This window comes from Carcharhinus amblyrhynchos, chromosome 20 (genome assembly GCF_965287045.1).
Source record: "Carcharhinus amblyrhynchos chromosome 20, sCarAmb.v2.hapA, whole genome shotgun sequence".
Taxonomy (NCBI): Eukaryota; Metazoa; Chordata; class Chondrichthyes; order Carcharhiniformes; family Carcharhinidae; genus Carcharhinus; species Carcharhinus amblyrhynchos.
The window spans coordinates 494,475-518,118 of NC_137343.1; the positions used below are offsets into that span (position 1 = coordinate 494,475).

Consider the following 23,644-nt stretch of genomic DNA (forward strand, 5'->3'; position numbering starts at 1 on the left):
AATAGCACAATATCATCACAGCTTCTGACAGAGAGGAAGGGAGATCTCGGCTGCTGAATGGAAGGCTGCAATGACTTAGATTCGTGTGGGGGAGGCAAGGGGATTAAAGTGACCCAGCCACTTTGGATTTTTAATGGCCCACAGACAGGAATGCAGATGCTAATCACAGGGCAGCCGGAAATCACTTTGCCAGGAGAGATCTTCATGTCTGCCAAGGTTGGGAGGGCCAGTCCAGCCACAAGACCCCATCCCAGGAGAGAGTAGTGAGATCAACATGTTGCCCATATGATCACATATGAGCCAGCCTGATCCCCCAGACCCTCGAGGGAGCCTCTCTCTGGAGCCTGGCACTGGTAGAGGGGATAATGACCAGTGGGTATTCCTCCTTTACTCCCCTTAGGTTCCAAAGCACCAGGCCAGTACATCAGTGCAGGTGAGGGGGGTGGATATTGTAACCCTTGTGCCTGCATTATCTGGTAGGGTGGAGGTGACCCGTTATTTGGGTATTAAGGGGAGAGGAGGTCCCTCTTTGCTGAGGTATTGGTGGTGCTCCCCTGGGCACTCAGAGTCCTGTACACCAGGCCCACGCGGTGATTACCTGCGTCAAAGCCCACCCGGTGCAGCTCCCACTGGGAGGGGGTGGTTGAGTGTATTGTGGGTGGGGGTCAGTGAGTGGACCACCAAAGTCACCAATAGTGCTACAGTTAGTGGGTTTGCATATGAGTTAGCTTGCTACGGGCCAGTAAGAAGTCTCATAACACCAGGTGAAAGTTCAACAGATTTATTTGGTAGAACGAGTTATGGGGCCAGTGAATTCCCATTGTCTTGATGTCCATCAGGAATTCTGAATTTTGGCCAATATCCCATTCTGTTGGGCATTAGGATTCCTGTGGATCATCAGACAGGACTGGAGAATCCGCCCCCCCCACACCCACCCACCCACACAGTCTTTCGGTCTGTCTTGCTGCAATTATACTGAGTCTTGGTGAAGTCACACCTGGAGTATTGTGTGCACTTTTGGTCTCCTTAACTGAGAAAGGATGTCCTCGCTATAGAGGGAGCACAGCGAAGGTTTACCAGGCTGATTCCTGGGACAGCAGGTCTGTCATATGAGGAGAGACTAGGATTGTATTGATTGGAGTTTAGAAGAGTGAGAGGGGATTTCAACTTTGAGTGCTGCAATTTTTAAATACTTCCTCTTTAATTTTAGCTTTTCCAAAATCAGAACTCCACCCCCCCCCCCCCCACTCCCACTCCCCATGCCCCCCACCCCCTGCCACCCTAAAGGAAGTGACAGTAAAAATAAGAATCCTATCTGATCTTTTTTAAACTAAGTTATTGATGAAAATATTGATACAGTTTCTCACTGCTGCCCTGCGCCTCTACACAAAGATTTCTTTCCTTTCATTCTTCTCCAATACTTTAATGAGTTTTAACCTTCACCATTCATTTAATCGCGTTTTCTTCTCAAACCCTTTTGTTCTTCAGAATGTTCTCTGTCGTCTTTTTTGTGTTCAGTTTGGTTCTCTGGTGATATTTGGATTTCATGTTATTCACAGATCTGTTTACATGGCCTTTATCTTTATAACCTGGGGAGGGTGTGACTGGCCAGAGGTTGTCTCTCCGGAGCCTCTCGCTGCTGGGATTTGATCAGTCAGCCCGCACTGAGAGCTGGAGGGATGGGGCTTTCGAGGGGACACCGGACTCTCCTGCTGCTTGTAGCCGGGATCCTGGCAGCTGGCCTGGGTCTGCTCCTGTTCCTGACTGGACCCATCATTATCCGGGATCAGGTTATTCAGGTAAACTTCGGGAATCTAGCGTCTGAATCACAAACTGAACAGGTTACTAATACTGGCGAGATTTCCAGCAATAACTTTTACTTTATTACCACTTTCAGTGTGCATTCAAACTACCTGCAGCAATTCAACAATCTCAAACTGTTCTTTACTGTTTATATTTGTCAGATTTCAGAGAGAGAAAAACTAATGTTCCTGATTGTAATCGATTGATTTGACAAAGCGTGCTGACTATTTCTGATCATACTAAACTTCTCTAAATGTTCACAAATGCTGTCCCTCAGGATCCTCTCCATCAACTTACCAACCACTGATGTTAGACTCACCGGTCAGTAATTTCCCGGGCTATCCCTGTTCCCTTTCTTGAATATAGGAACCACACCCGCAATCCTCCAATCCTCCGGAATCTTTCCCGTCTCCATCGACAATGCAAAGATCATCGCCAGAGGCTCTGCAATCTCTTCCCTCGCCTCCCACAGTAACCTGGGTTACATCCCATCCGGTCCCGGCGACTTATCTATCTTGATGCTATTCAAAATTTCCAACACATCCTCTTTCTTAATGTCCACATACTCTGTCTCTTCAGTCCACTGCAAGCCTGCAGTACAACCACCCAGATCTTTTTCCACCATGAATACCGAGGTAAAGTATTCATTAGGCACCTCTGCTATTTCTACCGGTTCTGTACAAACTTTCCCACCTTCATATTTTATCAGCCTTGTTCCTTCACTTCTCATCCTTTTACTCTTCACATATTTGTAGAACACCTTAGGGTTCTCCATAATCTTACCTGCATTTGTCCAGATTAAATTCTATCTGCCATTCTAAATGCGCCTAGTTTGGGGGCGTTTAAGAGATCCATGGATAGGTTTATGGACGAAAAGGGATTGGTTTAGGTTAGTGGGTCATTGTTTTTTAACTGGTCGGCGCAACATCGTGGGCCGAAGGGCCTGTTCTGCGCTGTTATGTTCTATGTTCTATTTCTCCATCCAATTTTCCAGCCTATCTATATCCTGCTGTATTCTCTGACAATCTGGAGCTGGAATTGGAGAAACTCCGGATAATTCAGGAGATTGAGGCAGACGTTGATAGGAGTTACAAAGAGATAGTCACTCCTAAAAATGAGTCTTGGGTAACTGCCAGGAAGAGGGGTAAGAAGCAATCGGGGAGACAATCCCCCAGGGCTGTTCCCCTCCAAAATAAGTTTTCTGTCCTGGAGGCTACAGTTGAGGAAGAATCAACTGGAGATAGCCAAAGGGAGCAGGTGTCTGGAGGTGAGCCTGCTGTGAAGGCTCAGGTGGGTAGGGGAAGTAAAAGATTGGGCCTGGTGATTGGGGACTCCGTAGTTAGGGGGACAGATAGGAGAGTCAACAGTAATGGAAGGGACTCAGGGCTGGCGTGTTGCCTCCCAGGGGTTGGGGTACAGGATGTCTCAGAGCGGGTGTTTAAGACCCTCAAGGGAGAGGGGAGTCAGCCCCAAGTCATAGTTCATGTGGAGACACATGACATAGGGAGGATAAGAGAAGGGGATATTAAACGGAAATTTATGGAGTTGGGGTGGAAACTTGGGGCCAAATCAAACAGAGTGGTTATCTCGGGACTCTTGCCTGTGCCACGGGATAGTTTAGAGAAGAACAGAGAGAGGGAAAGTTTGAACTCGTGGCTGAGGGGATGGTGCAGGAGGGAGGGGTTCAGGTTCTTGAGCAATTGGGGCTCATTCTGGGGAAGGTGGGACCTCTACAAGAGTGATGGTCTACACCTGAATCAGAGGGGAACCAATATCTTGGGGGGAAAATTTGCAAAGGCTATGCAGGGGGGTTTAAACTGATTCAGAGGGGGGGGGGATCCTGAGTAGCAGGGATGAAAGTGAGGGGGTAATAGATGAGGACTGCAATGCACGGCATCATGGGGGTGGAGCGGGGCAGGGGTTGAAATGCGTATACTTTAATGCGAGGAGTATTCGCAATAAGGTGGATGAACTTGCAGCGCGGATCAGTACCTGGAACTTTGTTGTGGCCATTTCAGAGACATGGATAGAGCAGGGGCAGGAATGGTTGTTGCAGGTCCCGGGGTTCAAATGCTTTAGTCGGAGTAGAGAAGGAGGTAGAAGGGGGGGAGGGGTAGCATTATTAGTCAAGGACTGTATCACAGTGTCAGAGAGGAAGTTTGATCAGGACTTGTCTGTTGAGGTAGTATGGGCTGAGATTAGAAATAGGAGAGGAGAGGTCACCCTGCTGGGAGTCTTTTATAGACCTCCTAAAAGTTCTAGAGAGGTAGAGAAAAGGAGTGCAGAGACGATCCTGGACAAGAGTGAAAGTAATAGGGTAATTGTTATGGGAGACTTTAACTTTACTAATATTGATTGGAATAGCTATAGCTCTAGCTCGTTAGAGGGGTCAGTTTTTACACAAAGCGTGCAGGAAGGTTTTTTGACTCAGTATGTAGATAGGCCAACTAGAGGTGAGGCTATATTGGATTTGGTGCTGGGAAATGAGCCAGACCAGGTGCTAGACTTGGAAGTTGGTGTGCATTTTGGTGATAGTGACCACAATTCGGTTACGTTCACCTTAGTGATGGAAAGGGATAGGCATGAACCTCGGGGCAGTAGTTATAGCTGAGGGAAGGGTAATTATGAGGCTATTAGGAGAGAATTAGGAAGCATAGGTTGGACTAGGAGACTACAGGGGCTTGGAACATCCGAAATGTGGAGTTTATTCAAGGAGCAGCTACTGCGAGTCCTTGATAAGTATGTCCCTGTCAGGCAAGGAGGAAATGGTCGAGCTAGGGAACCGTGGTGCACTAAAAAAGTTGATTCGCTGGTTAAAAGGAACAAGGAGGCTTATGTCAAGATGAGGCTTGAGGGCTCAGGTAGTCCACTAGAAAGCTATAGATTAGCCAGGAGGGAGCTAAAGAGTGAGTTAAGAAGAGCTAAAACAGGACACGAGAAGACTTTGGCTGATAGGATTAAGGAGAATCCTAAGGCTTTCTTTAGATATGTTAAGAATAGAAGATTGGTTAGGGCAAGATTAGGGCCAGTTAGAGACAGCAGTGGGAAGTTATGCGTGGAACCGGAAGAGATTAGAGAGGCACTGAACAAATATTTCTCTTCGGTATTCACGCAGGGAGACGTAAATGTAGTTGTGGAGAACACTGGGTTACAGGGTTGTAAACTGGACAGTATTGCAGTTGATAAGGAGGACGTGCTAGATATTCTTGAGGGTTTGAAAATAGATAAGTCCCCTGGGCCGGACGGGATTTACCCTAGGATTCTCTGGGAGGCAAGAGAGGCGATTGCAGAGCCTCTGGCTCTGATCTTCAGGTTGTCGTTGGTCACAGGTATAGTGCCAGAAGATTAGAGGATAGCGAATGTTGTCCCATTGTTTAAGAAGGGGAATAGAGACTTCCCCGGGAATTATAGACCGGTGAGTCTTACTTCTGTTGTGGGCAAAGTATTAGAAAAAATTATTAGGGATAGGATTTATAGTTATTTAGAGAGTAATGAATTGATTGGAGATAGTCAGCATGGTTTTGTGAAGGGTAGGTCGTGCCTTACTAACCTTATTGAGTTTTTTGAAAAAGTGACCAAAGAGGTGGATGGGAGTAAGGCAGTTGACGTGGTATATATGGATTTTAGTAAGGCATTTGATAAGGTTCACCATGGAAGGCATCTGCAGAAATTGCAGATGTATGGGATTGAGGGTGATTTAGTTAATTGGATCAGGAATTGGCTAGCAGATAGGAGACAGAGAGTGGTGGTTGATGGTAAGTATTCGTCATGGAGTTCGGTTTCAAGTGGTGTGCCTCAGGGATCTGTTTTGGGGCCACTGCTGTTTGTAATTTTTATAAATGATCTGGATGAGGGTATAGAAGGATGGATCAGTAAATTTGCTGATGACACCAAAGTCGGAGGTGTGGTAGATAGTGATGAGGGGTATCATAGTTTACAGAGAGACTTGGACAGGTTGCAGAGCTGGGCCGAGAAGTGGCGGATGGCGTTTAATGCAGAAAAGTGTGAGGTAATTCACTTTGGCAGGAATAACAGATGTGTAGAGTATAGGGCTAACAGTAGGACTCCGAATAGTGTTGACGAACAGAGGGATCTAGATGTATATGTGCATAGATCCCTGAAGGTTGGAAATCAAGTTGATAAGGTTGTTAGGAAGGCATACGGTGTCTTGGCGTTTATTGGTAGGGGGATTGAATTTAAGAGCCGCAGCGTCATGTTGCAACTGTACAAAACTCTGGTGCGGCCGCACTTGGAGTATTGTGTACAGTTCTGGTCCCCACATTATAGGAAGGATGTGGAGGCATTGGAGAGGGTGCAGAGGAGGTTTACCAGGATGTTGCCTGGTATGGAGGGAAGGTCCTATGAGGAGAGACTGAGGGATTTGGGGTTGTTTTCGTTAGAAAGAAGGCGGCTAAGAGGGGATCTTATTGAAACATATAAGATGATTAGAGGTTTAGATAGGGTGGACAGTGATAGCCTTTTTCCTCGGATGGAGAAAGCTAGCACGAGGGGACATAGCTTTAAATTAAGGGGGAGGTAGTTATAGGACGGATGTCGGGGTAGGTTCTTTACCCAGAGGGTGGTGGGGGATTGGAATGCCCTGCCTGCTGCAGTTGTAGATGCGCCGAGTTTTAGGGCGTTTAAGAGATCCGTGGATAGGTTTATGGATGGAAAGGGATTGGTTTAGGTTAGAGGGTCATTGCTTTTTCTTAATTGGTCGGCGCAACATCGTGGGCCGAAGGGCCTGTTCTGCGCTGTAATGTTCTATGTTCTATGTAGGCAACATCCAAAGTTGGAGGAACTGTAGACAGTGAGAATGGATGTAACAATTTGCAGAGGGACATAGATAAACTGCAGAGCTGGGCCGAGAGGTGGCAGATGGAGTTTAATACGGAAAAGTTGAGGTGATTCACTTTGGTAAGAATAACAGGAGTACAGAATATAGGGTTAATGGAAGGACTCTTAGTAGTGTTGATGAGCAGAGAGATCTCAGTGTACATGTGCATAGCTCCCTGAAAGTTGGCACCCAGGTTGATAAGGTTGTTAAGAAGGCGTACGGTGTGTTAGCTTTTATTGGTAGATGATTTGAATTTCGGAGCCGTGAGGTCATGTTACAACTGTACAAAACTCTGGTGTGGCCGCACTTGGAGTATTGCGTACAGGTCTGGTCGCCGCATTATAAGAAAGATGTGGAGGCATTGGAAAGGGTGCAGAGGAGGTTTACCGGGATGTTGCCTGGTATGGTGGGAAGGTCTTATGAGGAAAGGCTGAGGGACTTGAGGTTATTTTCATTGGAGAGAAGGAGGTTACGAGGTGACCTGATTGAGGCATACAAGATGATCAGAGGATTAGATAGGGTGGACAGTGAGAGCCTTTTTCCTCGGATGGTGATGGCTAACATGAGGGGACATAGCTTTAAATTAAGGGGTGGTAGTTATAGGACAGATGTCAGAGGTAGGTTCTTTACTCAGAGGGTAGTAAGGGTGTGGAATGCCCTGCCTGCAGCAGTTGTGGACTCGCCAACTTTAAGGACGTTCAAATGGTCAGTGGATAGGCATATGGATAACATTGGAATAGTTCAGGTTAGAGGGTCATTCGATTGGTTCCACTGGTCGGTGCAACATCGAGGGCCAAAGGGCCTGTACTGCGCTGTAATGTTCTATGTTCTATCATTCCCTCGTCAATCATTTTTGTCACCTCTTCAAAAAATCCAATTAAATTAGTAAGATATGCCCTCCCTCATACAAAGCCACACTGTCTGTCACTAACAAGACCATTCAGTTCCAAATGTGTATAGATTCTATCCCTAAGAATCTTCTCCAACAATTTAATTGGCACTGACATCAAGCTCTTTGGCCTACAATTACCCGGGTTATCCTTGCTACCCTTCTTAAATAACGCGACAGCATTGGCTATCCTCCAATCCTCTGGGACCTCCCCAATGGCCAATGAGGAAACAAAGATTTCTGTTAGAGGCTCAGCAATTTCATCACTTATCTCCCTCAGTAATCTGGGATAGATGCCATCTGTCCCTGGGGATTTGTCTTCCTTAGCGCTTTTTAATTCACCTAATACTTCCTTCCTTGTAATGATGACTTGTTCTAGGGGGTTTAACACCTCTCCAAGACACCATCAATCCACGTGTCCCTCTCCTTTGTGAATATCGATGCAAAGTACTCAGTAAGGATCTCACCCACTTCCTTTAGTCCTACACATAATTTCCCTCCTTTTTCCTTGAATAAACCAACCTTTTCCCTAGCTACCCCTCTTGTTCCTAATATATGTATAAAATACCTTGGGATTCTCCTTAATTCTGTCTGCCAAGGATATTTTGTGACCATTTCTTACCATCCTAACTCCCTATTTGAGCTGTTTTTACTTTCCCTGTATTCTTCAAATGCTTCATGTTTTTAATTGCTTCGACCTCATGTCTGGATCCTTTTCTTTTTGACTAGACTCACAATTTCCCTGGTCATCCACAGTTCCTGAATCCCGCCTTCCTTTTTACACACACCTGTCCTGCACTCCAATCAACTGCTCCTGAAAAGAACCCCTCATGCCAGATGTGGATTTACCCTCAAACAACAGCATCCAAATCCTTCCTAATCCAGTTGTCCTTATCCTTCTCCAGTACTCCAGACCCCACTTGGAGTACTGTGCGCAGTTCTGGTCGCCTCACTACAGGAAGGATGTGGAAGCTATTGAGAGGGTGCAGAGGAGATTTACAAGGATGTTGCCTGGATTGGGAGGCATGCCTTATGAAGATAGGTTGAGGGAGCTGGGACTCTTCTCCCTGGAGAGACGAAGGTTGAGAGGCGACCTGATAGAGGTTTATAAAATGTTGAGAGGAATAAATAGGGTGGATTCTCGGAGGCTATTTCCCAGGGCTGAAATGGTCGCTACGAGAGGACACAGGTTTAGAACATAAGAACATAAGAACATAAGAAATAGGAGCAGGAGTAGGCCATCTAGCCCTTCGAGCCTGCCCCGCCATTCAATAAGATCATGGCTGATCTGTTGTGGCTCAGTTCCACTTTCCGGCCCTCTCCCCATAACCCTTAATCCCCTCTCTTATCAAGAACCCATCAACCCGCGTCTTAAAAATATTTAGCGAGGCAGCCTCCACCACTTCAACGGGCAGAGAATTCCAGAGATTCACCACCCTTTGAGTGAAGAAGTTCCTCCTCAACTCCGTTCTAAACCGCCTCCCCTTTATCTTGAGGCTGTGCCCCCTAGTCCTACTGTCTTTTTTGAGCGGGAAGAGTCTCTCCACCTCTATCCTATCCATCCCATTCATCATCTTATATGTCTCAATGAGATCTCCCCTCATTCTTCTAAACTCTAACGAGTACAAGCCTAGTTTATTCAGCCTCTCCTCATAGCTCAATCCCCTCAACTCCGGAATCAGCCTAGTAAACCTCCTCTGCACTCCCTCCAGGGCCAAAATATCCTTGCGCAGGTGCGGCGCCCAAAACTGCACACAGTACTCCAGCTGCGGCCTCACCAATGCCCTATACAGCTGCAGCAAGACCTCCCTACTTTTATATTCAATCCCCCTCGCTATGAAGGCCAGCATCCCATTCGCCTTCCTGACCACCTGCTGCACCTGCAAGCTGGGTTTTTGCGACTCATGCACAAGGACCCCGAGGTCCCTCTGCACCGTCGCCTGCTGCAGTTTTTCGCCACGTAAGTAATAGTCCTTCCTACCATTCTTCCTACCAAAGTGGACCACCTCACACTTGCCAACATTAAATTCCATTTGCCATTTCCTGGCCCATTCGCCCAGCCTATCTAGATCCTTCTGCAGACTCTCCACACCCTCCGCACAATTTGCCTTTCCCCCAATCTTGGTGTCATCAGCAAATTTCGACACCCTACACTCGGTTCCCTCCTCCAGATCATCTATATAAATGGTAAATAGCTGAGGCCCCAGCACTGACCCCTGGGGCACCCCACTAGTCACCAACCGCCAATCCGAATAGCACCCATTGACCCCCACTCTCTGCCTCCTATTTGACAACCAATCCTCTATCCACGCTAACACCCTACCCCCAACTCCATGCCTCCTGACCTTCTGCAATAACCTCTTGTGAGGTACCTTGTCAAACGCCTTCTGAAAATCCAGAAAGACCACATCCACCGGCTCTCCTCTATCCACTGCCCTAGACACATCCTCATAGAACTCCAGTAAATTTGTCAGACACGACTTCCCTTTAATGAAACCGTGTTGCGTCCGCCCTATCAAGCAATTCCCTTCAAGATGCCTCGCAATTTCCTCCTTAATGACGGATTCTAACATTTTACCTACCACAGACGTTAAACTAACCGGCCTATAATTCCCCGCCTTTTGCCTGGCACCCTTCTTAAACAACGGCGTAACATTAGCTGTTTTCCAATCTTCCGGCACTTCCCCGGAATCCAGCGACGTCTGGAAAATAACCACCAAGGCATCCACTATCACCTCCGCCATTTCTTTCAGAACCCTCGGATGCATTCCATCCGGTCCTGGGGACTTGTCCACAATCAGCCCCTCCAGTCTGTCGAGCACCACCTCTCTAGTAACAGTAATGTCATTAAGACCCTCCATTCCTACCACCTTTCCATCGCTAACACCCGGCAAATTATTCACGTCCTCCTCCGTGAAGACAGAAACAAAAAAGTTATTCAAGACCTTAGCCATATCCCCTTCCCCTACCACTAGCTCCCCTTTCTCATCCTCTAAAGGACCAACGTTCACCCTAGCCAGCCTCTTCCTTTTTATATATTTATAAAAACTCTTGCTATCCTTTTTTATATTAAGTGCTAGCCCAGCCTCATAGCTTCTCCTACCCTCCTTTATCAACTTCTTTGTCAATCTTTGTTGACATTTAAACCTTTCCCAATCCTCTTCTCGCCCACTGCTCTTAGCTACTCTAAATTCCTCCGCTTTTAATTTAACACTTTCCTTCACCTCCTTCGTTATCCACGGCTTATTACCTCTCTTCCTACTGTCCTTTTTAACCATCGGAATAAATTTCTGCTGAGCACCAAGAAAGATCTCCTTAAAGATCCTCCACTGCTCCTCAGCAGACCTACCTTCCAACGCACTCCCCCAGTCCACATTCGCCAATTCTTCTCTCATCCTACCGTACTCCCCTCTATTCAAACAAAGGACACGCGTCCGGGAACCCACTTTCTCCTCCTCCATCTGCAACAGAAACTCCACCATACAATGATCACTCTCTCCAAGAGGATCCTTCACCGCAAGGTCCCTAATTCTACCCGCCTCATTACATAGCACCAGATCCAAGATAGCTCGCTCCCTCGTCGGCTCCAACACACACTGTTCAAGGAAATTATCCCGGCAGCATTCCAAGAACTCCTCCTCGAGCCCACCTCGTCCAACATGGGTCGACCAATCAATATGCAGATTGAAATCTCCCATAACTACGGCCGTCCCATTCCTGCACGCCGCACTTATTTGCGTGTTAACAGCCCGCCCCACCTCCAGATCATTATTCGGGGGCCTATAGACGACACCCACCAGCGTCTTCCTCCCTTTGCTGTTCCTAATCTCCACCCACAACGATTCCACGTTCTGCTCTTTGGCTCCGATATCATCCCTTGCTACCACCTTGATACTATCCTTAATCAGCAGAGCTACGCCACCCCCTCTTTCCTCCTGCCTATCCTTCCTAAACACTTGATAGCCCTGTACATTCATCTCCCAGTCCCTGTCACCTTGCAGCCACGTCTCTGTAATGGCCACCAGATCATATCCATTTGTGTCGATCTGCACCACCAACTCATCCACTTTATTCCGAATGCTTCGTGCATTCAGATAAAGTGCCTTCATCCCAGCCTTCACCTGGACCCTATTTGCCGTAACGCCACCAATTGGGACATCCTTGGCCTCTTCCCTTACCTGTACCCTATCCTTAACTTTAGACCTCGTAGCGTCACCTACCCTCGCACCCTCCCCCCCCCCCAATTAGTTTAAAGCCCTGTCTACAGTCCTCTTTACTCGATTCGCCAACACTCTGGTCCCAGCACGATTCAGACCAACCCCATCCTGCCCGAACAAGTCCCACCTACCCCAATACTGGTGCCAATGCCCCATAAATTCAAACCCATTCCTCCCACACCAATCCCTGAGCCACCCATTCACTTCCTTTATCCTGTCAACCCTACGCCCGTCTGCACTCAGTTCAGGCAGTAGCCCAGAGACGACCACCTTGTCGGTTCTACTTTTTAATTCCATTCCCAGCTTCTCATATTCCCTCCCCAGATCCTCAGTCCGCACTTTGCCTACGTCGCCGGCACCCACATGTACCACAACGACCGGGTTCTCACCCTCCCACTCCAGGTTCCTCTGCAGCCCAGCTGCGACATCCTGTACCCGAGCACCAGGCAGACAACACACCCTTCTGTGCACTTTGTCATTGTGACAAAGGACAGTGTCAATACTCTTCACCCCACTATCTCCAATCACTACTACGTTCCTTTTCCCCTTCTCTTTGCCTATGTCCTGCTGCATCACTGTACTGTGTGCAGTTTGCTCACCAACCTCACCTGCCTCGTCCTCTTCCAGACTGGAAGCAAGAACCTCAAACCTGTTATGCAGATTAAGAGGCTGAGGCCTCCGCTCCTCACCCCCCTTCCTCCTCCTCCCAGCAGTCCCCTTTTGTCCCTGACCCTTAGATTTAGCCAGTCTAGGGGCACCCTCTCTCCCCCTGATGAGCCTCAGTGTCTGTAGCTCAGAGGCCAGCTCATCTACCTTGAGCTGGAGCTCCTCCAGCAACCTGCACTTACTGCAGACATGGTCACTGGGAAGGACCCTGGGGTCTGCCAGTTCCCACATCATACAGAAACCACACATCACATGCCCCTCCATTATTCACTGTAATTTTTTATGGGGAAAAAATTTTTTTCCTTGTTTTTTTTTTCAAACAAACTCACCTGGCCTTTTTTCCCTCAAGCCCTTTTTGATATTAAGCCCTATTAGCTCACTCTGCTTCCCACTCACTCCGCTGCCCGCTGTCTACACCAGGCCTCCTTTTAAACCTGGCGCTGATTTAAAGCAGGCTGGTCCACAACTGCCTTTTCACCACACCCTCAGAATTCTTAAAGCAGTAAATACAATAAATAAATGCTTTAAACAGTTCTACAAAGAGTCAAGTGCTTTAAACTTATTTTAAACAGGTTTTTAACAGGTAAAATCTTAGCTCTCTCTCTCTCAGCTCCAGCAAACAATGGTGCTGGGAAGCAGGTACAGGGGAGATGTCAGGGGTAAGTTTTTCACTCAGAGGGTGGTGAGTGAGTGGAATCGGCTGCCGTCGGTGGTGGTAGAGGCGAACTCGCTGGGGTCTTTTAAAAGACTTCTGGATGAGTATATGGGATCTAATGGGATTGGGGGTTACAGATAGTACTATGGCTTGGTAGGTATAGATGTGATCGGTGCAACTTGTGGGCCGAAGGGCCTGTTTGTGCTGTAGTGTTCTATGTTCTGTAGTGTTCTTCCCCCAATTTAGTACCTTAACCCCAAACACTCGTCCTTTCCCATCAGTGTCCAAAAGGTTACGGAATTGCGTCATTATTTGCCATATGTTCCCCTACTGAAACTTTGACCTGACCGGGCTCATTCCCCAGTACTAGGTCCAGTAAAGCCCTCTCTCTAGTCGGGCTATCCACATATTGTTCCAAAAAGCCTTCCTGGACACATTTAACAAATTTCCTCACTATCCAGAACCCCAGCCCTGAGGGATTTCCAGTCAAAATGAGGAAAATTAAAGTCTCCCACTACAAAAATACTATTATTTCTAATCTGTCCAGAATCTGCTTACATATCTGTTCCTCAATCTCCCGTGAGCTGTCAGAAGGCCTGTAGCTCCCCCCCGCCCTCCCTCATAGTCTTTTATTGGCACTGACATCAAGCCGCTTCCTATAAAGGCCCATAGCCTTTATAGGAAGGGGTATAGAGTACAAGAGCTGGAGTCTAATGTTGCAGTTGTACAGAACGTTGGTTAGGCCGCATTTGGAGTACTGCATCCAGTTCTGGTCGCCTTACTACGTGGAGACCCTGGAGAGAGTGCAGAGGAGGTTTACCAGGATGCTGCCTGGTATGGAAGGACTGATGTTTTTCTCTTTTAATCCACAGGTGCTTCTGTCTGCCTTGTTGTCCAATGAGGGGCATACACGCGGTGGGTCGTACGAGGGCTGCTCTTGGTTGTTTCAAGAATAGCCTAGTACTTCATGTCGTTAGTGTGTGCTTAAACTGGACCAGATGCTGGGCAACACAACAGCTCAGTGACTATCACTGATTGCTGTGCAGACACATGGATTTGGGCTGGTGTCTGTGGGAGTTTGCACATCCTCCCCATGCTTGTGTGGGTTTTCTCCAGGTGCTCCGGTTTCCTCCCACACCCCAAAGATGTGCTCTTAGGCTGATTGGTGTAATAAATTGTCCCTAAATTAGTCTTCCCTCAATGTGGAATGCCATAAGCATAGACAAGGGTCATGGGTGGAGGGGGGACTCATAATGTTAAAATGGCGGCGCAGGCTCGTTGGCGAAGGGCCTGTTTCCCGGGCTGTTTTGTTCTTTGTATAGTGACTTCCCCCTTCCCATTTCTGAGCTCTACCTACAGTGTCTCATTACATGATTCTTCCAAGTTGTCCTCCCTCTGAATACATACTTTGATTCTGTCTTCACAAAAGACGACACAAATCAGATTCCAGAAATGTTGGAGAATGCAAGATTTAGGTGAGAGGCAAGAACTGAGGGAGATCAATATTAGCAGAGAAATGGTGCTGGGGAAATTGATGAGATTGAAGGTGGATAAATCCCCAGGGCCTGATAATCTACATTCCAGAGTACTTAAGGAAAATAGCTCTAGAAATAGTGGATGCATTGGTGGTTATCTTCCAGGATTCTATAGACTCTGGAACAGTCTCTGCAGATTGGAGGGTAGCGAATCTCACTCCAATATTCAAAAAGGGAGGTAGAGAGAAAACAGGGAATTATAGACCAGTAAGCTTAACATCGGCAGTAGGGAAAATTCTCAAATCCATTATCAAGGACTTTATAGCAGAGCATTTAGAAAGCAGTGGCAGGATCAGACAGAGTCAGCATGGATTTATAAAGGGGAAATCATGCTGGATAAATCTGTTGGAATTCTTTGGAGATTAACCAGTAGAGTTGACAAGGATGAGCCAGTCGATGTGGTATATTTGGATGTTCAGAAAGCGTTTGACAAAGTCCCGCACAAGAGATTCTTGTGTAAGATTAAAGCGCGTGGGATTGGGGGAAGTGTATTGAGATGGTTAGAAAACTGATTGGCAGAGAGGAAACAAAGAGTCGGAATTAATGAGTGATTTTCTAATTGGCCGGCAGTAACTAGTGGGGTGACACAGGGATCGGTGCTGGGACCCCAGCTATTCACAATATATATTACTGATATGGATGGGAGAACAAAATGTAACATCTCAAAGGTTGCAATGATCCCAAGTTGGGTGGGAGAATAAACTGTGACGAGGATGTAGAGATCCTTTAGAATAATTTGGACAGGTTGGGTGGGTGGGCAAACCAATGGCAGATATGGTATAATTTGGATAAGTGTGACGTTATTCACTATGGAAGCAAAAACAAGAAGGTAGATTACTCCCTGACTGGGTGTAAATTAGAACATAGAACATAGAACATTACAGCGCAGAACAGGCCCTTCGGCCCACGATGTTGCGTCGACCAGTTAAAAAACAATGACCCTCTAACCTAAACCAAACCCTTTCCATCCATAAACCTATCCACGGATCTCTTAAACGCCCCCAAACTAGGCGCATTTACAACTGCAGCAGGCAGGGCTTTCCAATCCCTCACCACCCTCTGGGTAAAGAACCTACCCCTGACATCTGTCCTATAACTACCACCCCTTAATTTAAAGCTATGCCCCCTCGTGCTAGCTTTCTCCATCCGAGGAAAAAGGCTATCACTGTCCACCCTATCTAAACCTCTAATCATCTTATATGTTTCAATAAGATCCCCTCTTAGCCGCCGCCTTTCTAACGAAAACAAACTCAAATCCCTCAGCCTCTCCTCATAGGACCTCCCCTCCATACCAGGCAACATCCTGGTAAACCTCCTCTGCACCCTCTCCAAAGCCTCCACATCCTTCCTATAATGTGGGGACCAGAACTGCACACAGTACTCCAAGTGCAGACGCACCAGAGTTTTGTACAGTTGCAACATGACGCTGCGGCTCTTAAATTCAATCCCCCTATCAATAAACGCCAAGACACCGTATGCCTTCCTAACAACCCTATCTACTTGATTCCCAACTTTCAGGGATCTATCTACACATACACCTAGATCCCTCTGTTCATCCACACTATTCAGAGTCCTACCGTTAGCCCTATACTCTACACATCCATTATTCCTGCCAAAGTGAATTACCTCACACTTTTCCGCATTAAACTCCATCCTCCACTTCTCGGCCCAGCTCTGCAACTTGACCAAGTCTCCCTGTAGACTAAGACACCCTTCCTCACTATCTACCACACCTCCAACTTTGGTGTCATCAGCAAATTTACTAATCCACCCAGCTATACCCTCATCCAGATCATTTATAAAAATTACAAACAGCAGTGGCCCCAAAACAGATCCCTGAGGCACACCACTCATAACTGAACTCCATGTCGAATACTTACCATCAACCACTACCCTCTGTCTCCTATCCGCCAGCCAATTCCTAATCCAATTTCCTAAATCACCCTCAATCCCATACATCTGCAATTTCTGCAGAAGGCTTCCATGGTGAACCTTATCAAACGCCTTACTAAAGTCCAAATACACACGTCAACTGCCTTACCCCCATCCACCTCTTTGGTCACTTTCTCAAAAAACTCAATAAGGTTAGTAAGGCACAACCTACCCTCCACAAAACCATGCTGACTATCTCTAATCATTTCATTACTCTCCAGATAACTATAAATCCTATCCCTAATAATTTTTTCTAAAACCTTACCCACAACAGAAGTAAGACTCACCGGTCTATAATTCCCGGGGAAGTCTCTGTTCCCCTTCTTAAACAATGGGACAACATTCGCTAACTTCCAATCTTCTGGCACTATACCGGTGACCAACCGGTATAGGGAGAGGGGAGTGTGCAGAGGGACCTGGGTGTCCTTGTGCCCCAGTCACTGAAGGTAAACGTGCAGGTGCAGCAGGCAGTAAAGAAGGCAAATGGCATGTTGGCCTTCATTGTGAGAGGTTTTGAGTACAGAAGCAGGGATGTGTAGCTGCAATTATACAGGGCCTTGGTGAGGCCACACCTAGAGTATTGTGTGCAGATTTGGTCTCCTTTTCTGAGGAAGGATGTTCTTGCTTTCGAGGGAGTGCAGCAAAGGTTTACTTCAATCTACCAAAATACATCACCTCACATTTATCTAAATTAAACTCCATCTGCCATTCATCAGCCCACTGACCCAATTGATCAAGATCCTGTTGCAATTGGAGATAACTTTCTTCACTGTCCACTATGCCACCAATCTTAGTGTCATCTGCAAACTTACTAACCATGCCTCCTATATTCTCATCCAAATCATTAATATAAATGACAAATAACAGTGGGCCCAGCACTGATCCCAGCACACCGCTGGTCACAGGCCTCCAGCTTGAAAAACAACTCTCTACAACTGACAGAAGCCAATTTTGTATCCATTTAGATACCTCACCCTGGATCCCGTGAAATTAACTTTACGCAACAACCTACCATGCGGTACCTTGTCAAAGGCCTTGCTAAAGTCCCTGTAGACAACATCAACTGCACTGCCCTCATCTACCTTCTTGGTTACCCCTTCAAAAAACTGAATTAAATTTATGAGACATGATTTTCCACTCACAAAGCCATGCTGACTGTCCCTAATCAGTCCTTGTGTCTCTAAATGCCTGTAGATCCTGTCTCTCAAAAATACCTTCCAACAATTTACCCACCACAGGTGTGAGGTTCACTGGCCTGTAGTTCCCAGGCTTTTCCCTGCAGCTCTTTTTAAACAAAGGCACAACATTTGCCACTCTCCAATCTTCAGGCACCTCACCCGTGACTATTAGGATGCTAATTCTGATCTGCATGGTTTCCCAAGGCTGAAGGGGCCACCCAGCAATGAGGACTTTCTGGACAGTGAAGAAAGTTATCTCCAATTGCAAGGGGATCTTGATCAATTGGGCCAGTGGGCTGATGAATGGCAGAATTAGATTAGGGATTTTAAAAAAAGAAGGGCGGCGTGGACAAGTTGGGCTGGGGAGTGGGGAGGTGGGGGGGGGCGGTTGCTGTTGACATCATACCAGGAGGCCAAAACATTTGACCTCAAACCCAGTAATGACATGAAGATTACATGAGAAATTACATGAAAATATAGGAGGCATGGTTAGTAAGTTTGCAGATGACACCAAGATTGGTGGCATAGTGGACAGTGAAGAAAGTTATCTCCAATTGTAACAGGATCTTGATCAGTTGGGCCAGTGGGCTGACGAATGGCAGATGGAGTTTAATTTAAACAAATGTGAGGTGATGCATTTTGGTCGATTGAACCAGGGCAGGACTTACTCAGTTAATGGTAGGACACTGGGGAGAGTTACAGAACAAAGAGATCTAGGGGTACACATTCATAGCTCCTTGAAAGTGGAGTCACAGGTGGACAGAGTGGTGAAGAAGGCATTCAGCATGTTTGGTTTCATTGGTCAGAACGTTGAATACAGGAGTTGGGACGTCTTGTTGAAGTTGTACAAGACATTGGTAAGGCCACACTTGGAATACTGTGTGCAATTCTGGTCACCCTATTATAGAAAGGATATTATTAAACTAGAAAGAGTGCAGAAAAGATTTACTAGGATGCTACTGGGACTTGATGGATTGAGTTATAAGGAGAGGCTGAATAGACTGGGATTTCTTTCCCCGGACCGTTAATGGCTGAGGGATGACCTTATAGAGGTCTATAAAATAATGAGGAACATAGATAGTCAATATCCTTTCCCAAAGATAGGGGAGTCTAAATCTAGAGGGCATAGGTTTAAGGTGAGAGGGGAGAGATACAAAAGTGTCCAGAGGGGCAATTTTTTCACCCAGAGGGTGGTGAGTGTCTGGAACAAGCTGCCAGAGGCAGTAGTAGAGGCGGGTACAATTTTGTCTTTGAAAAAGCGTTTAAACCATTACATGGGTACGATGGGCCAAATGCTTGCAATTGGGATTAGCTTAGTGGTAAAAACTGGACGGCGCGAACATGATGGGCTGAAGAGCCAGTTTCCGTGCGGTAAACCTCCGTGACTCTCTGAGTCTGCGTTCTCAGCATGTCAATGAAGTGGGAACTGGATCGAGGCTGGTGGGGTGGGGGCAGGAGAATTGTGATGCGTTTGATGTTGGTGTATTTCCCAGTTTAGCCCTGACTCCCGATTCAGAGCACCAGCAGCACTCCCTCCTCCATTTGGCCAGAGCCGAGAGTCTCCCCCATCGATTCATGGGGAACAATCTTACAGAAGGAATTCCAAATGCTGAATGAAGGAGAAAACGGGGCTGAATGGTGCCCGATGGGTACTGCCCAACTCTGCCCCTGGCCACCCGGGGGGGAGGGGAGTCATTGGCCTCTGATTCCCCTGGCGAGGCTGGTGGAAGCTAGCTGTGATTCTCAAACTGAGAAGCTCACCTGGCAAGATGCGATTGCTAGGGACTTGTTGATGAGATGCTAAACATGTCATTAATATCGAAACCAGCCTTGTACTCAGTAATGGGACCCATACAATCGGGAGAGTTGGGGAAACGGTCTGATTAGTAAGTTTGTGGATGACACGGAGATTGGTGGAGTTGCTGATAGTGCCAGGGATTGTCAGTGGACACAACAGGATAGAGATAGACTATAGAATTGGGCACAGAAATGACAGATAAAGTTTAATGTGGACAAATGCGATGTGATACACTTTGGAGGATTAAATTTATGTGTGAATTATACTGTAAAATCTTAGGAACATTAACATACAGAGGGATCTGGGCATGAAGGTCCACAGTTCCCTAAAAGTGACAACACAGGTAGCCAAAGTGATTAAGAAGGCAGATGGTGCCTTCATCAGCTGGGGCATTGAGTACAGGAGTTGGGAAATCACATGACAGCTGTATGAAACCTTGGTTAGACCGCATTTGGAGCATTGCGTGCAGTACTGGTCACCACATTACCAGAAGGTTGTGGAAGCTTTGGAGAGAGTGCAAAGAAGGTTCACCAGGATGTTGCCTGGTCTCGAGAGTGTTGGCTATGAGGAGAGGTTGGATAAACTAGGATTGTTTTCACTGGAAAGATGGAGACTGAGGGGAGACCTGACAGAGGTCAGCAAAATTATGAGAGGCACAGTGTGGATAGTCAGAGGGTTTTTCCCAGGGTGGAAATGTCAATTACAAGGGGGCACAGGTTCAAGGTGAGAGGGGAAAGTTTAAGGGAGATGTGCAGGGGAAGTTTTTCACACAGAGAGTGGGGGGTGCCTGGAACGCGCTGCCAGAGGAGGGGGTGGAAGCAGGCACATTAGCAACATTTCAGAGGCATCTGGATGGGGACATGAATAGGGAGGGAATAGAGGGATATGGACTGTGTAAGGGCAGAGGTTTTTTTAAATTTAATTCAGGCATCATGATCAGCACAGATTTGGAGGGGCTGAAGGGCCTCTTCCTGTTCCTGTGCTTTTCTTTGTTTCTTTGGAGAGAGGCTCTTTGGCTTATCAGTTCTGCACCAGCCATCAGCACCTGTCCATTCCAATTCTGTTTTCCAGCACTGTATGATGTTTCAAGTGTTTATCTAAATGCTTCTTAAATGTTGTGAGGGTTCCTGCTTCCACCACCCTTTCAGGCAGTGAATCCCAGACTCCCACTCCTCTCTGGGTGGAAATGTTTTTCCACAAATCCTCTCTAATTCTTCTGCCCCTGACCTATAATCTCTGCCCCCTAGTTATTAATCTCTCTTCCTATCTGCCCTATCTGTGTCCCTCATAACTTTGTACAAATTCCCCAGCCCCTGCTGCATCCAGCCCTGTCTGTTCCTCCAAGGAAAACCACCCCAGTCTAACCTGCCTCTCTTCATAGCTGGAACTCTCCAGCTCAGCAACATCCTGGTGAACCTCCTCTGCACCCCCTCCAGTGCGATCACATCCTCCCTTCCATGTGGAGACTAAAACCACACACAGCCTCCTGCTGTGGCCTACTGAGTGTTTATACTGCTCCATCATAACCACTCTGCTCTTTTATCTCTGCCTCAGCTAATAAAGGAAATATCCTATATCCCTTCCTAACCACCTTGTCCACCTGTCTTGCAGACTTTAGGGATTGATGGACATGAACCCCAAGCTCCCTCCGGTCCTCTGTCCTCACACCCAACTCTCCATTGTGTATCCCTGGCCTTGTTAATTCTTTCAAATTACATCACCTCACACCTCAGGGTTAAATCCTATTTGCTACTGTTCTGCCCATCTATATCATCCTGTAATCTAAGGCTCTTCTCTGCACTATTCACCACACCGCCAATTTTTGTGTCACCTACAAACATACCAATCATACCTCTGACATTCACATCTAAATCATTAACGACAAACAGCAAGGGACCCAGCACCGATCCCAGTGATACATTGACCCAGTGATCCCACCCATCCCAGTGGTACATTGACCCAGTGATCCCACCCATCCCAGTGGTACATTGACCCAGTGATCCCACCCATCCCAGTGGTACATTGACCCAGAGATCCCACCGATCCCAGTGATACATAATGACCCAGAGATCCCACCGATCCCAGCGATACATAATGACCCAGAGATCCCACCGATCCCAGCGATACATAATGACCCAGAGATCCCAGCGATACAGTGACCCAGAGATCCCACTGATCCCAGCGGTACATTGACCCAGAGATCCAGGCGATACATTGACCCAGAGATCCAGGCGATACATTGACCCAGAGATCCCACTGATCCCAGTGGTACGTTGACCCAGAGATCCAGGCGATACATTGACCCAGAGATCCCACCAATCCCAGTGGTACGTTGACCCAGAGATCCCACCGATCCCAGTGGTACGTTGACCCAGAGATCCCACCGATCCCAGTGATACGTTGACCCAGTGATCCCACCGATCCCAGTGATACGTTGACCCAGTGATCCCACCGATCCCAGTGATACGTTGACCCAGTGATCCCACCGATCCCAGTGATACATTGACCCAGTGATCCCACCAATCCCAGTGGTACATAATGACCCAGAGATCCCACCGATCCCAGCGATACATTGACCCAGAGATCCCACTGATCCCAGCGGTACATTGACCCAGAGACCCAGGCGGTACGTTGACCCAGAGATCCAGGCGGTACGTTGACCCAGAGATCCAGGCGATACGTTGACCCAGAGATCCAGGCGATACGTTGACCCAGAGATCCAGGCGATACATTGACCCAGAGATCCAGGCGATACATTGACCCAGAGATCCAGGCGATACATTGACCCAGAGATCCAGGCGATACATTGACCCAGAGATCCAGGCGATACATTGACCCAGAGATCCAGGCGATACATTGACCCAGAGGTCCCGGCGATACATTGATCCAGAGATCCCGGCGATACATTGACCCAGAGATCCCACCGATCCCAGTGGTACATTGACCCAGAGATCCCACCGATCCCAGTGGTACATTGACCCAGAGATCCCACCGATCCCAGTGATACATAATGACCCAGAGATCCCACCGATCCCAGTGATACATAATGACCCAGAGATCCCAACGATCCCAGTGATACATTGACCCAGAGATCCCACCAATCCCAGCGGTACATTGACCCAGAGATCCCACCAATACCAGCGGTACATTGACCCAGAGATCCCACCAATCCCAGCGGTACATTGACCCAGAGATCCCACCAATCCCAGCGGTACATAATGACCCAGAGATCCCACCGATCCCAGCGCTACATAATGACCCAGAGATCCCAGCAATACATTGACCCAGAGATCCCAGCGGTACGTTGACCCAGAGATCCCACTGATCCCAGCGGTACATTGACCCAGAGATCCAGGCGATACGTTGACCCAGAGGTCCAGGTGATACATTGACCCAGAGATCCCACCGATCCCAGTGGTACATTGACCCAGAGATCCCACCGATCCCAGTGATACACAATGACCCAGAGATCCCAACGATCCCAGTGATACATAATGATCCAGAGATCCCAACGATCCCAGCGATACATTGACCCAGAGATCCCACTGATCCCAGCGGTACATTGTCCCAGAGATCCAGGCGATACATTGACCCAGAGGTCCAGGCGATACATTGACCCAGAGGTCCAGGCGATACATTGACCCAGAGGTCCAGGCGATACATTGACCCAGAGGTCCAGGCGATACATTGACCCAGAGGTCCAGGCGATACATTGACCCAGAGGTCCAGGCGATACATTGACCCAGAGGTCCAGGCGATACATTGACCCAGAGGTCCAGGCGATACATTGACCCAGAGGTCCAGGCGATACATTGACCCAGAGGTCCAGGCGATACATTGACCCAGAGGTCCAGGCGATACATTGACCCAGAGGCCCAGGCGATACATTGACCCAGAGGCCCAGGCGATACATTGACCCAGAGGCCCAGGCGATACATTGACCCAGAGGTCCAGGCGATACATTGACCCAGAGGTCCAGGCGATACATTGACCCAGAGGTCCAGGCGATACATTGACCCAGAGGTCCAGGCGATACATTGACCCAGAGATCCCGGCGATACATTGACCCAGAGATCCCAACGATCCCAGTGATACATAATGACCCAGAGATCCCACCGATCCCAGTGATACATT

The 23,644-nt window shown here is 47.6% G+C and overlaps 1 protein-coding gene across 1 annotated transcript in view; it reads left to right on the forward strand.

Annotated features, from left to right (window-relative positions):
- Positions 1 to 1,679: 1,679 nt before the first annotated feature.
- LOC145356167 (scavenger receptor class B member 1-like) overlaps positions 1,680 to 23,644 on the forward strand; it is a 72,063-nt gene continuing 50,098 nt past the window's right edge. The window contains exon 1 of the mRNA XM_080208776.1: positions 1,680 to 1,799. Coding sequence (XP_080064902.1) covers positions 1,680 to 1,799 — 120 coding nt within the window. The remainder of the gene's footprint in view (positions 1,800 to 23,644) is intronic.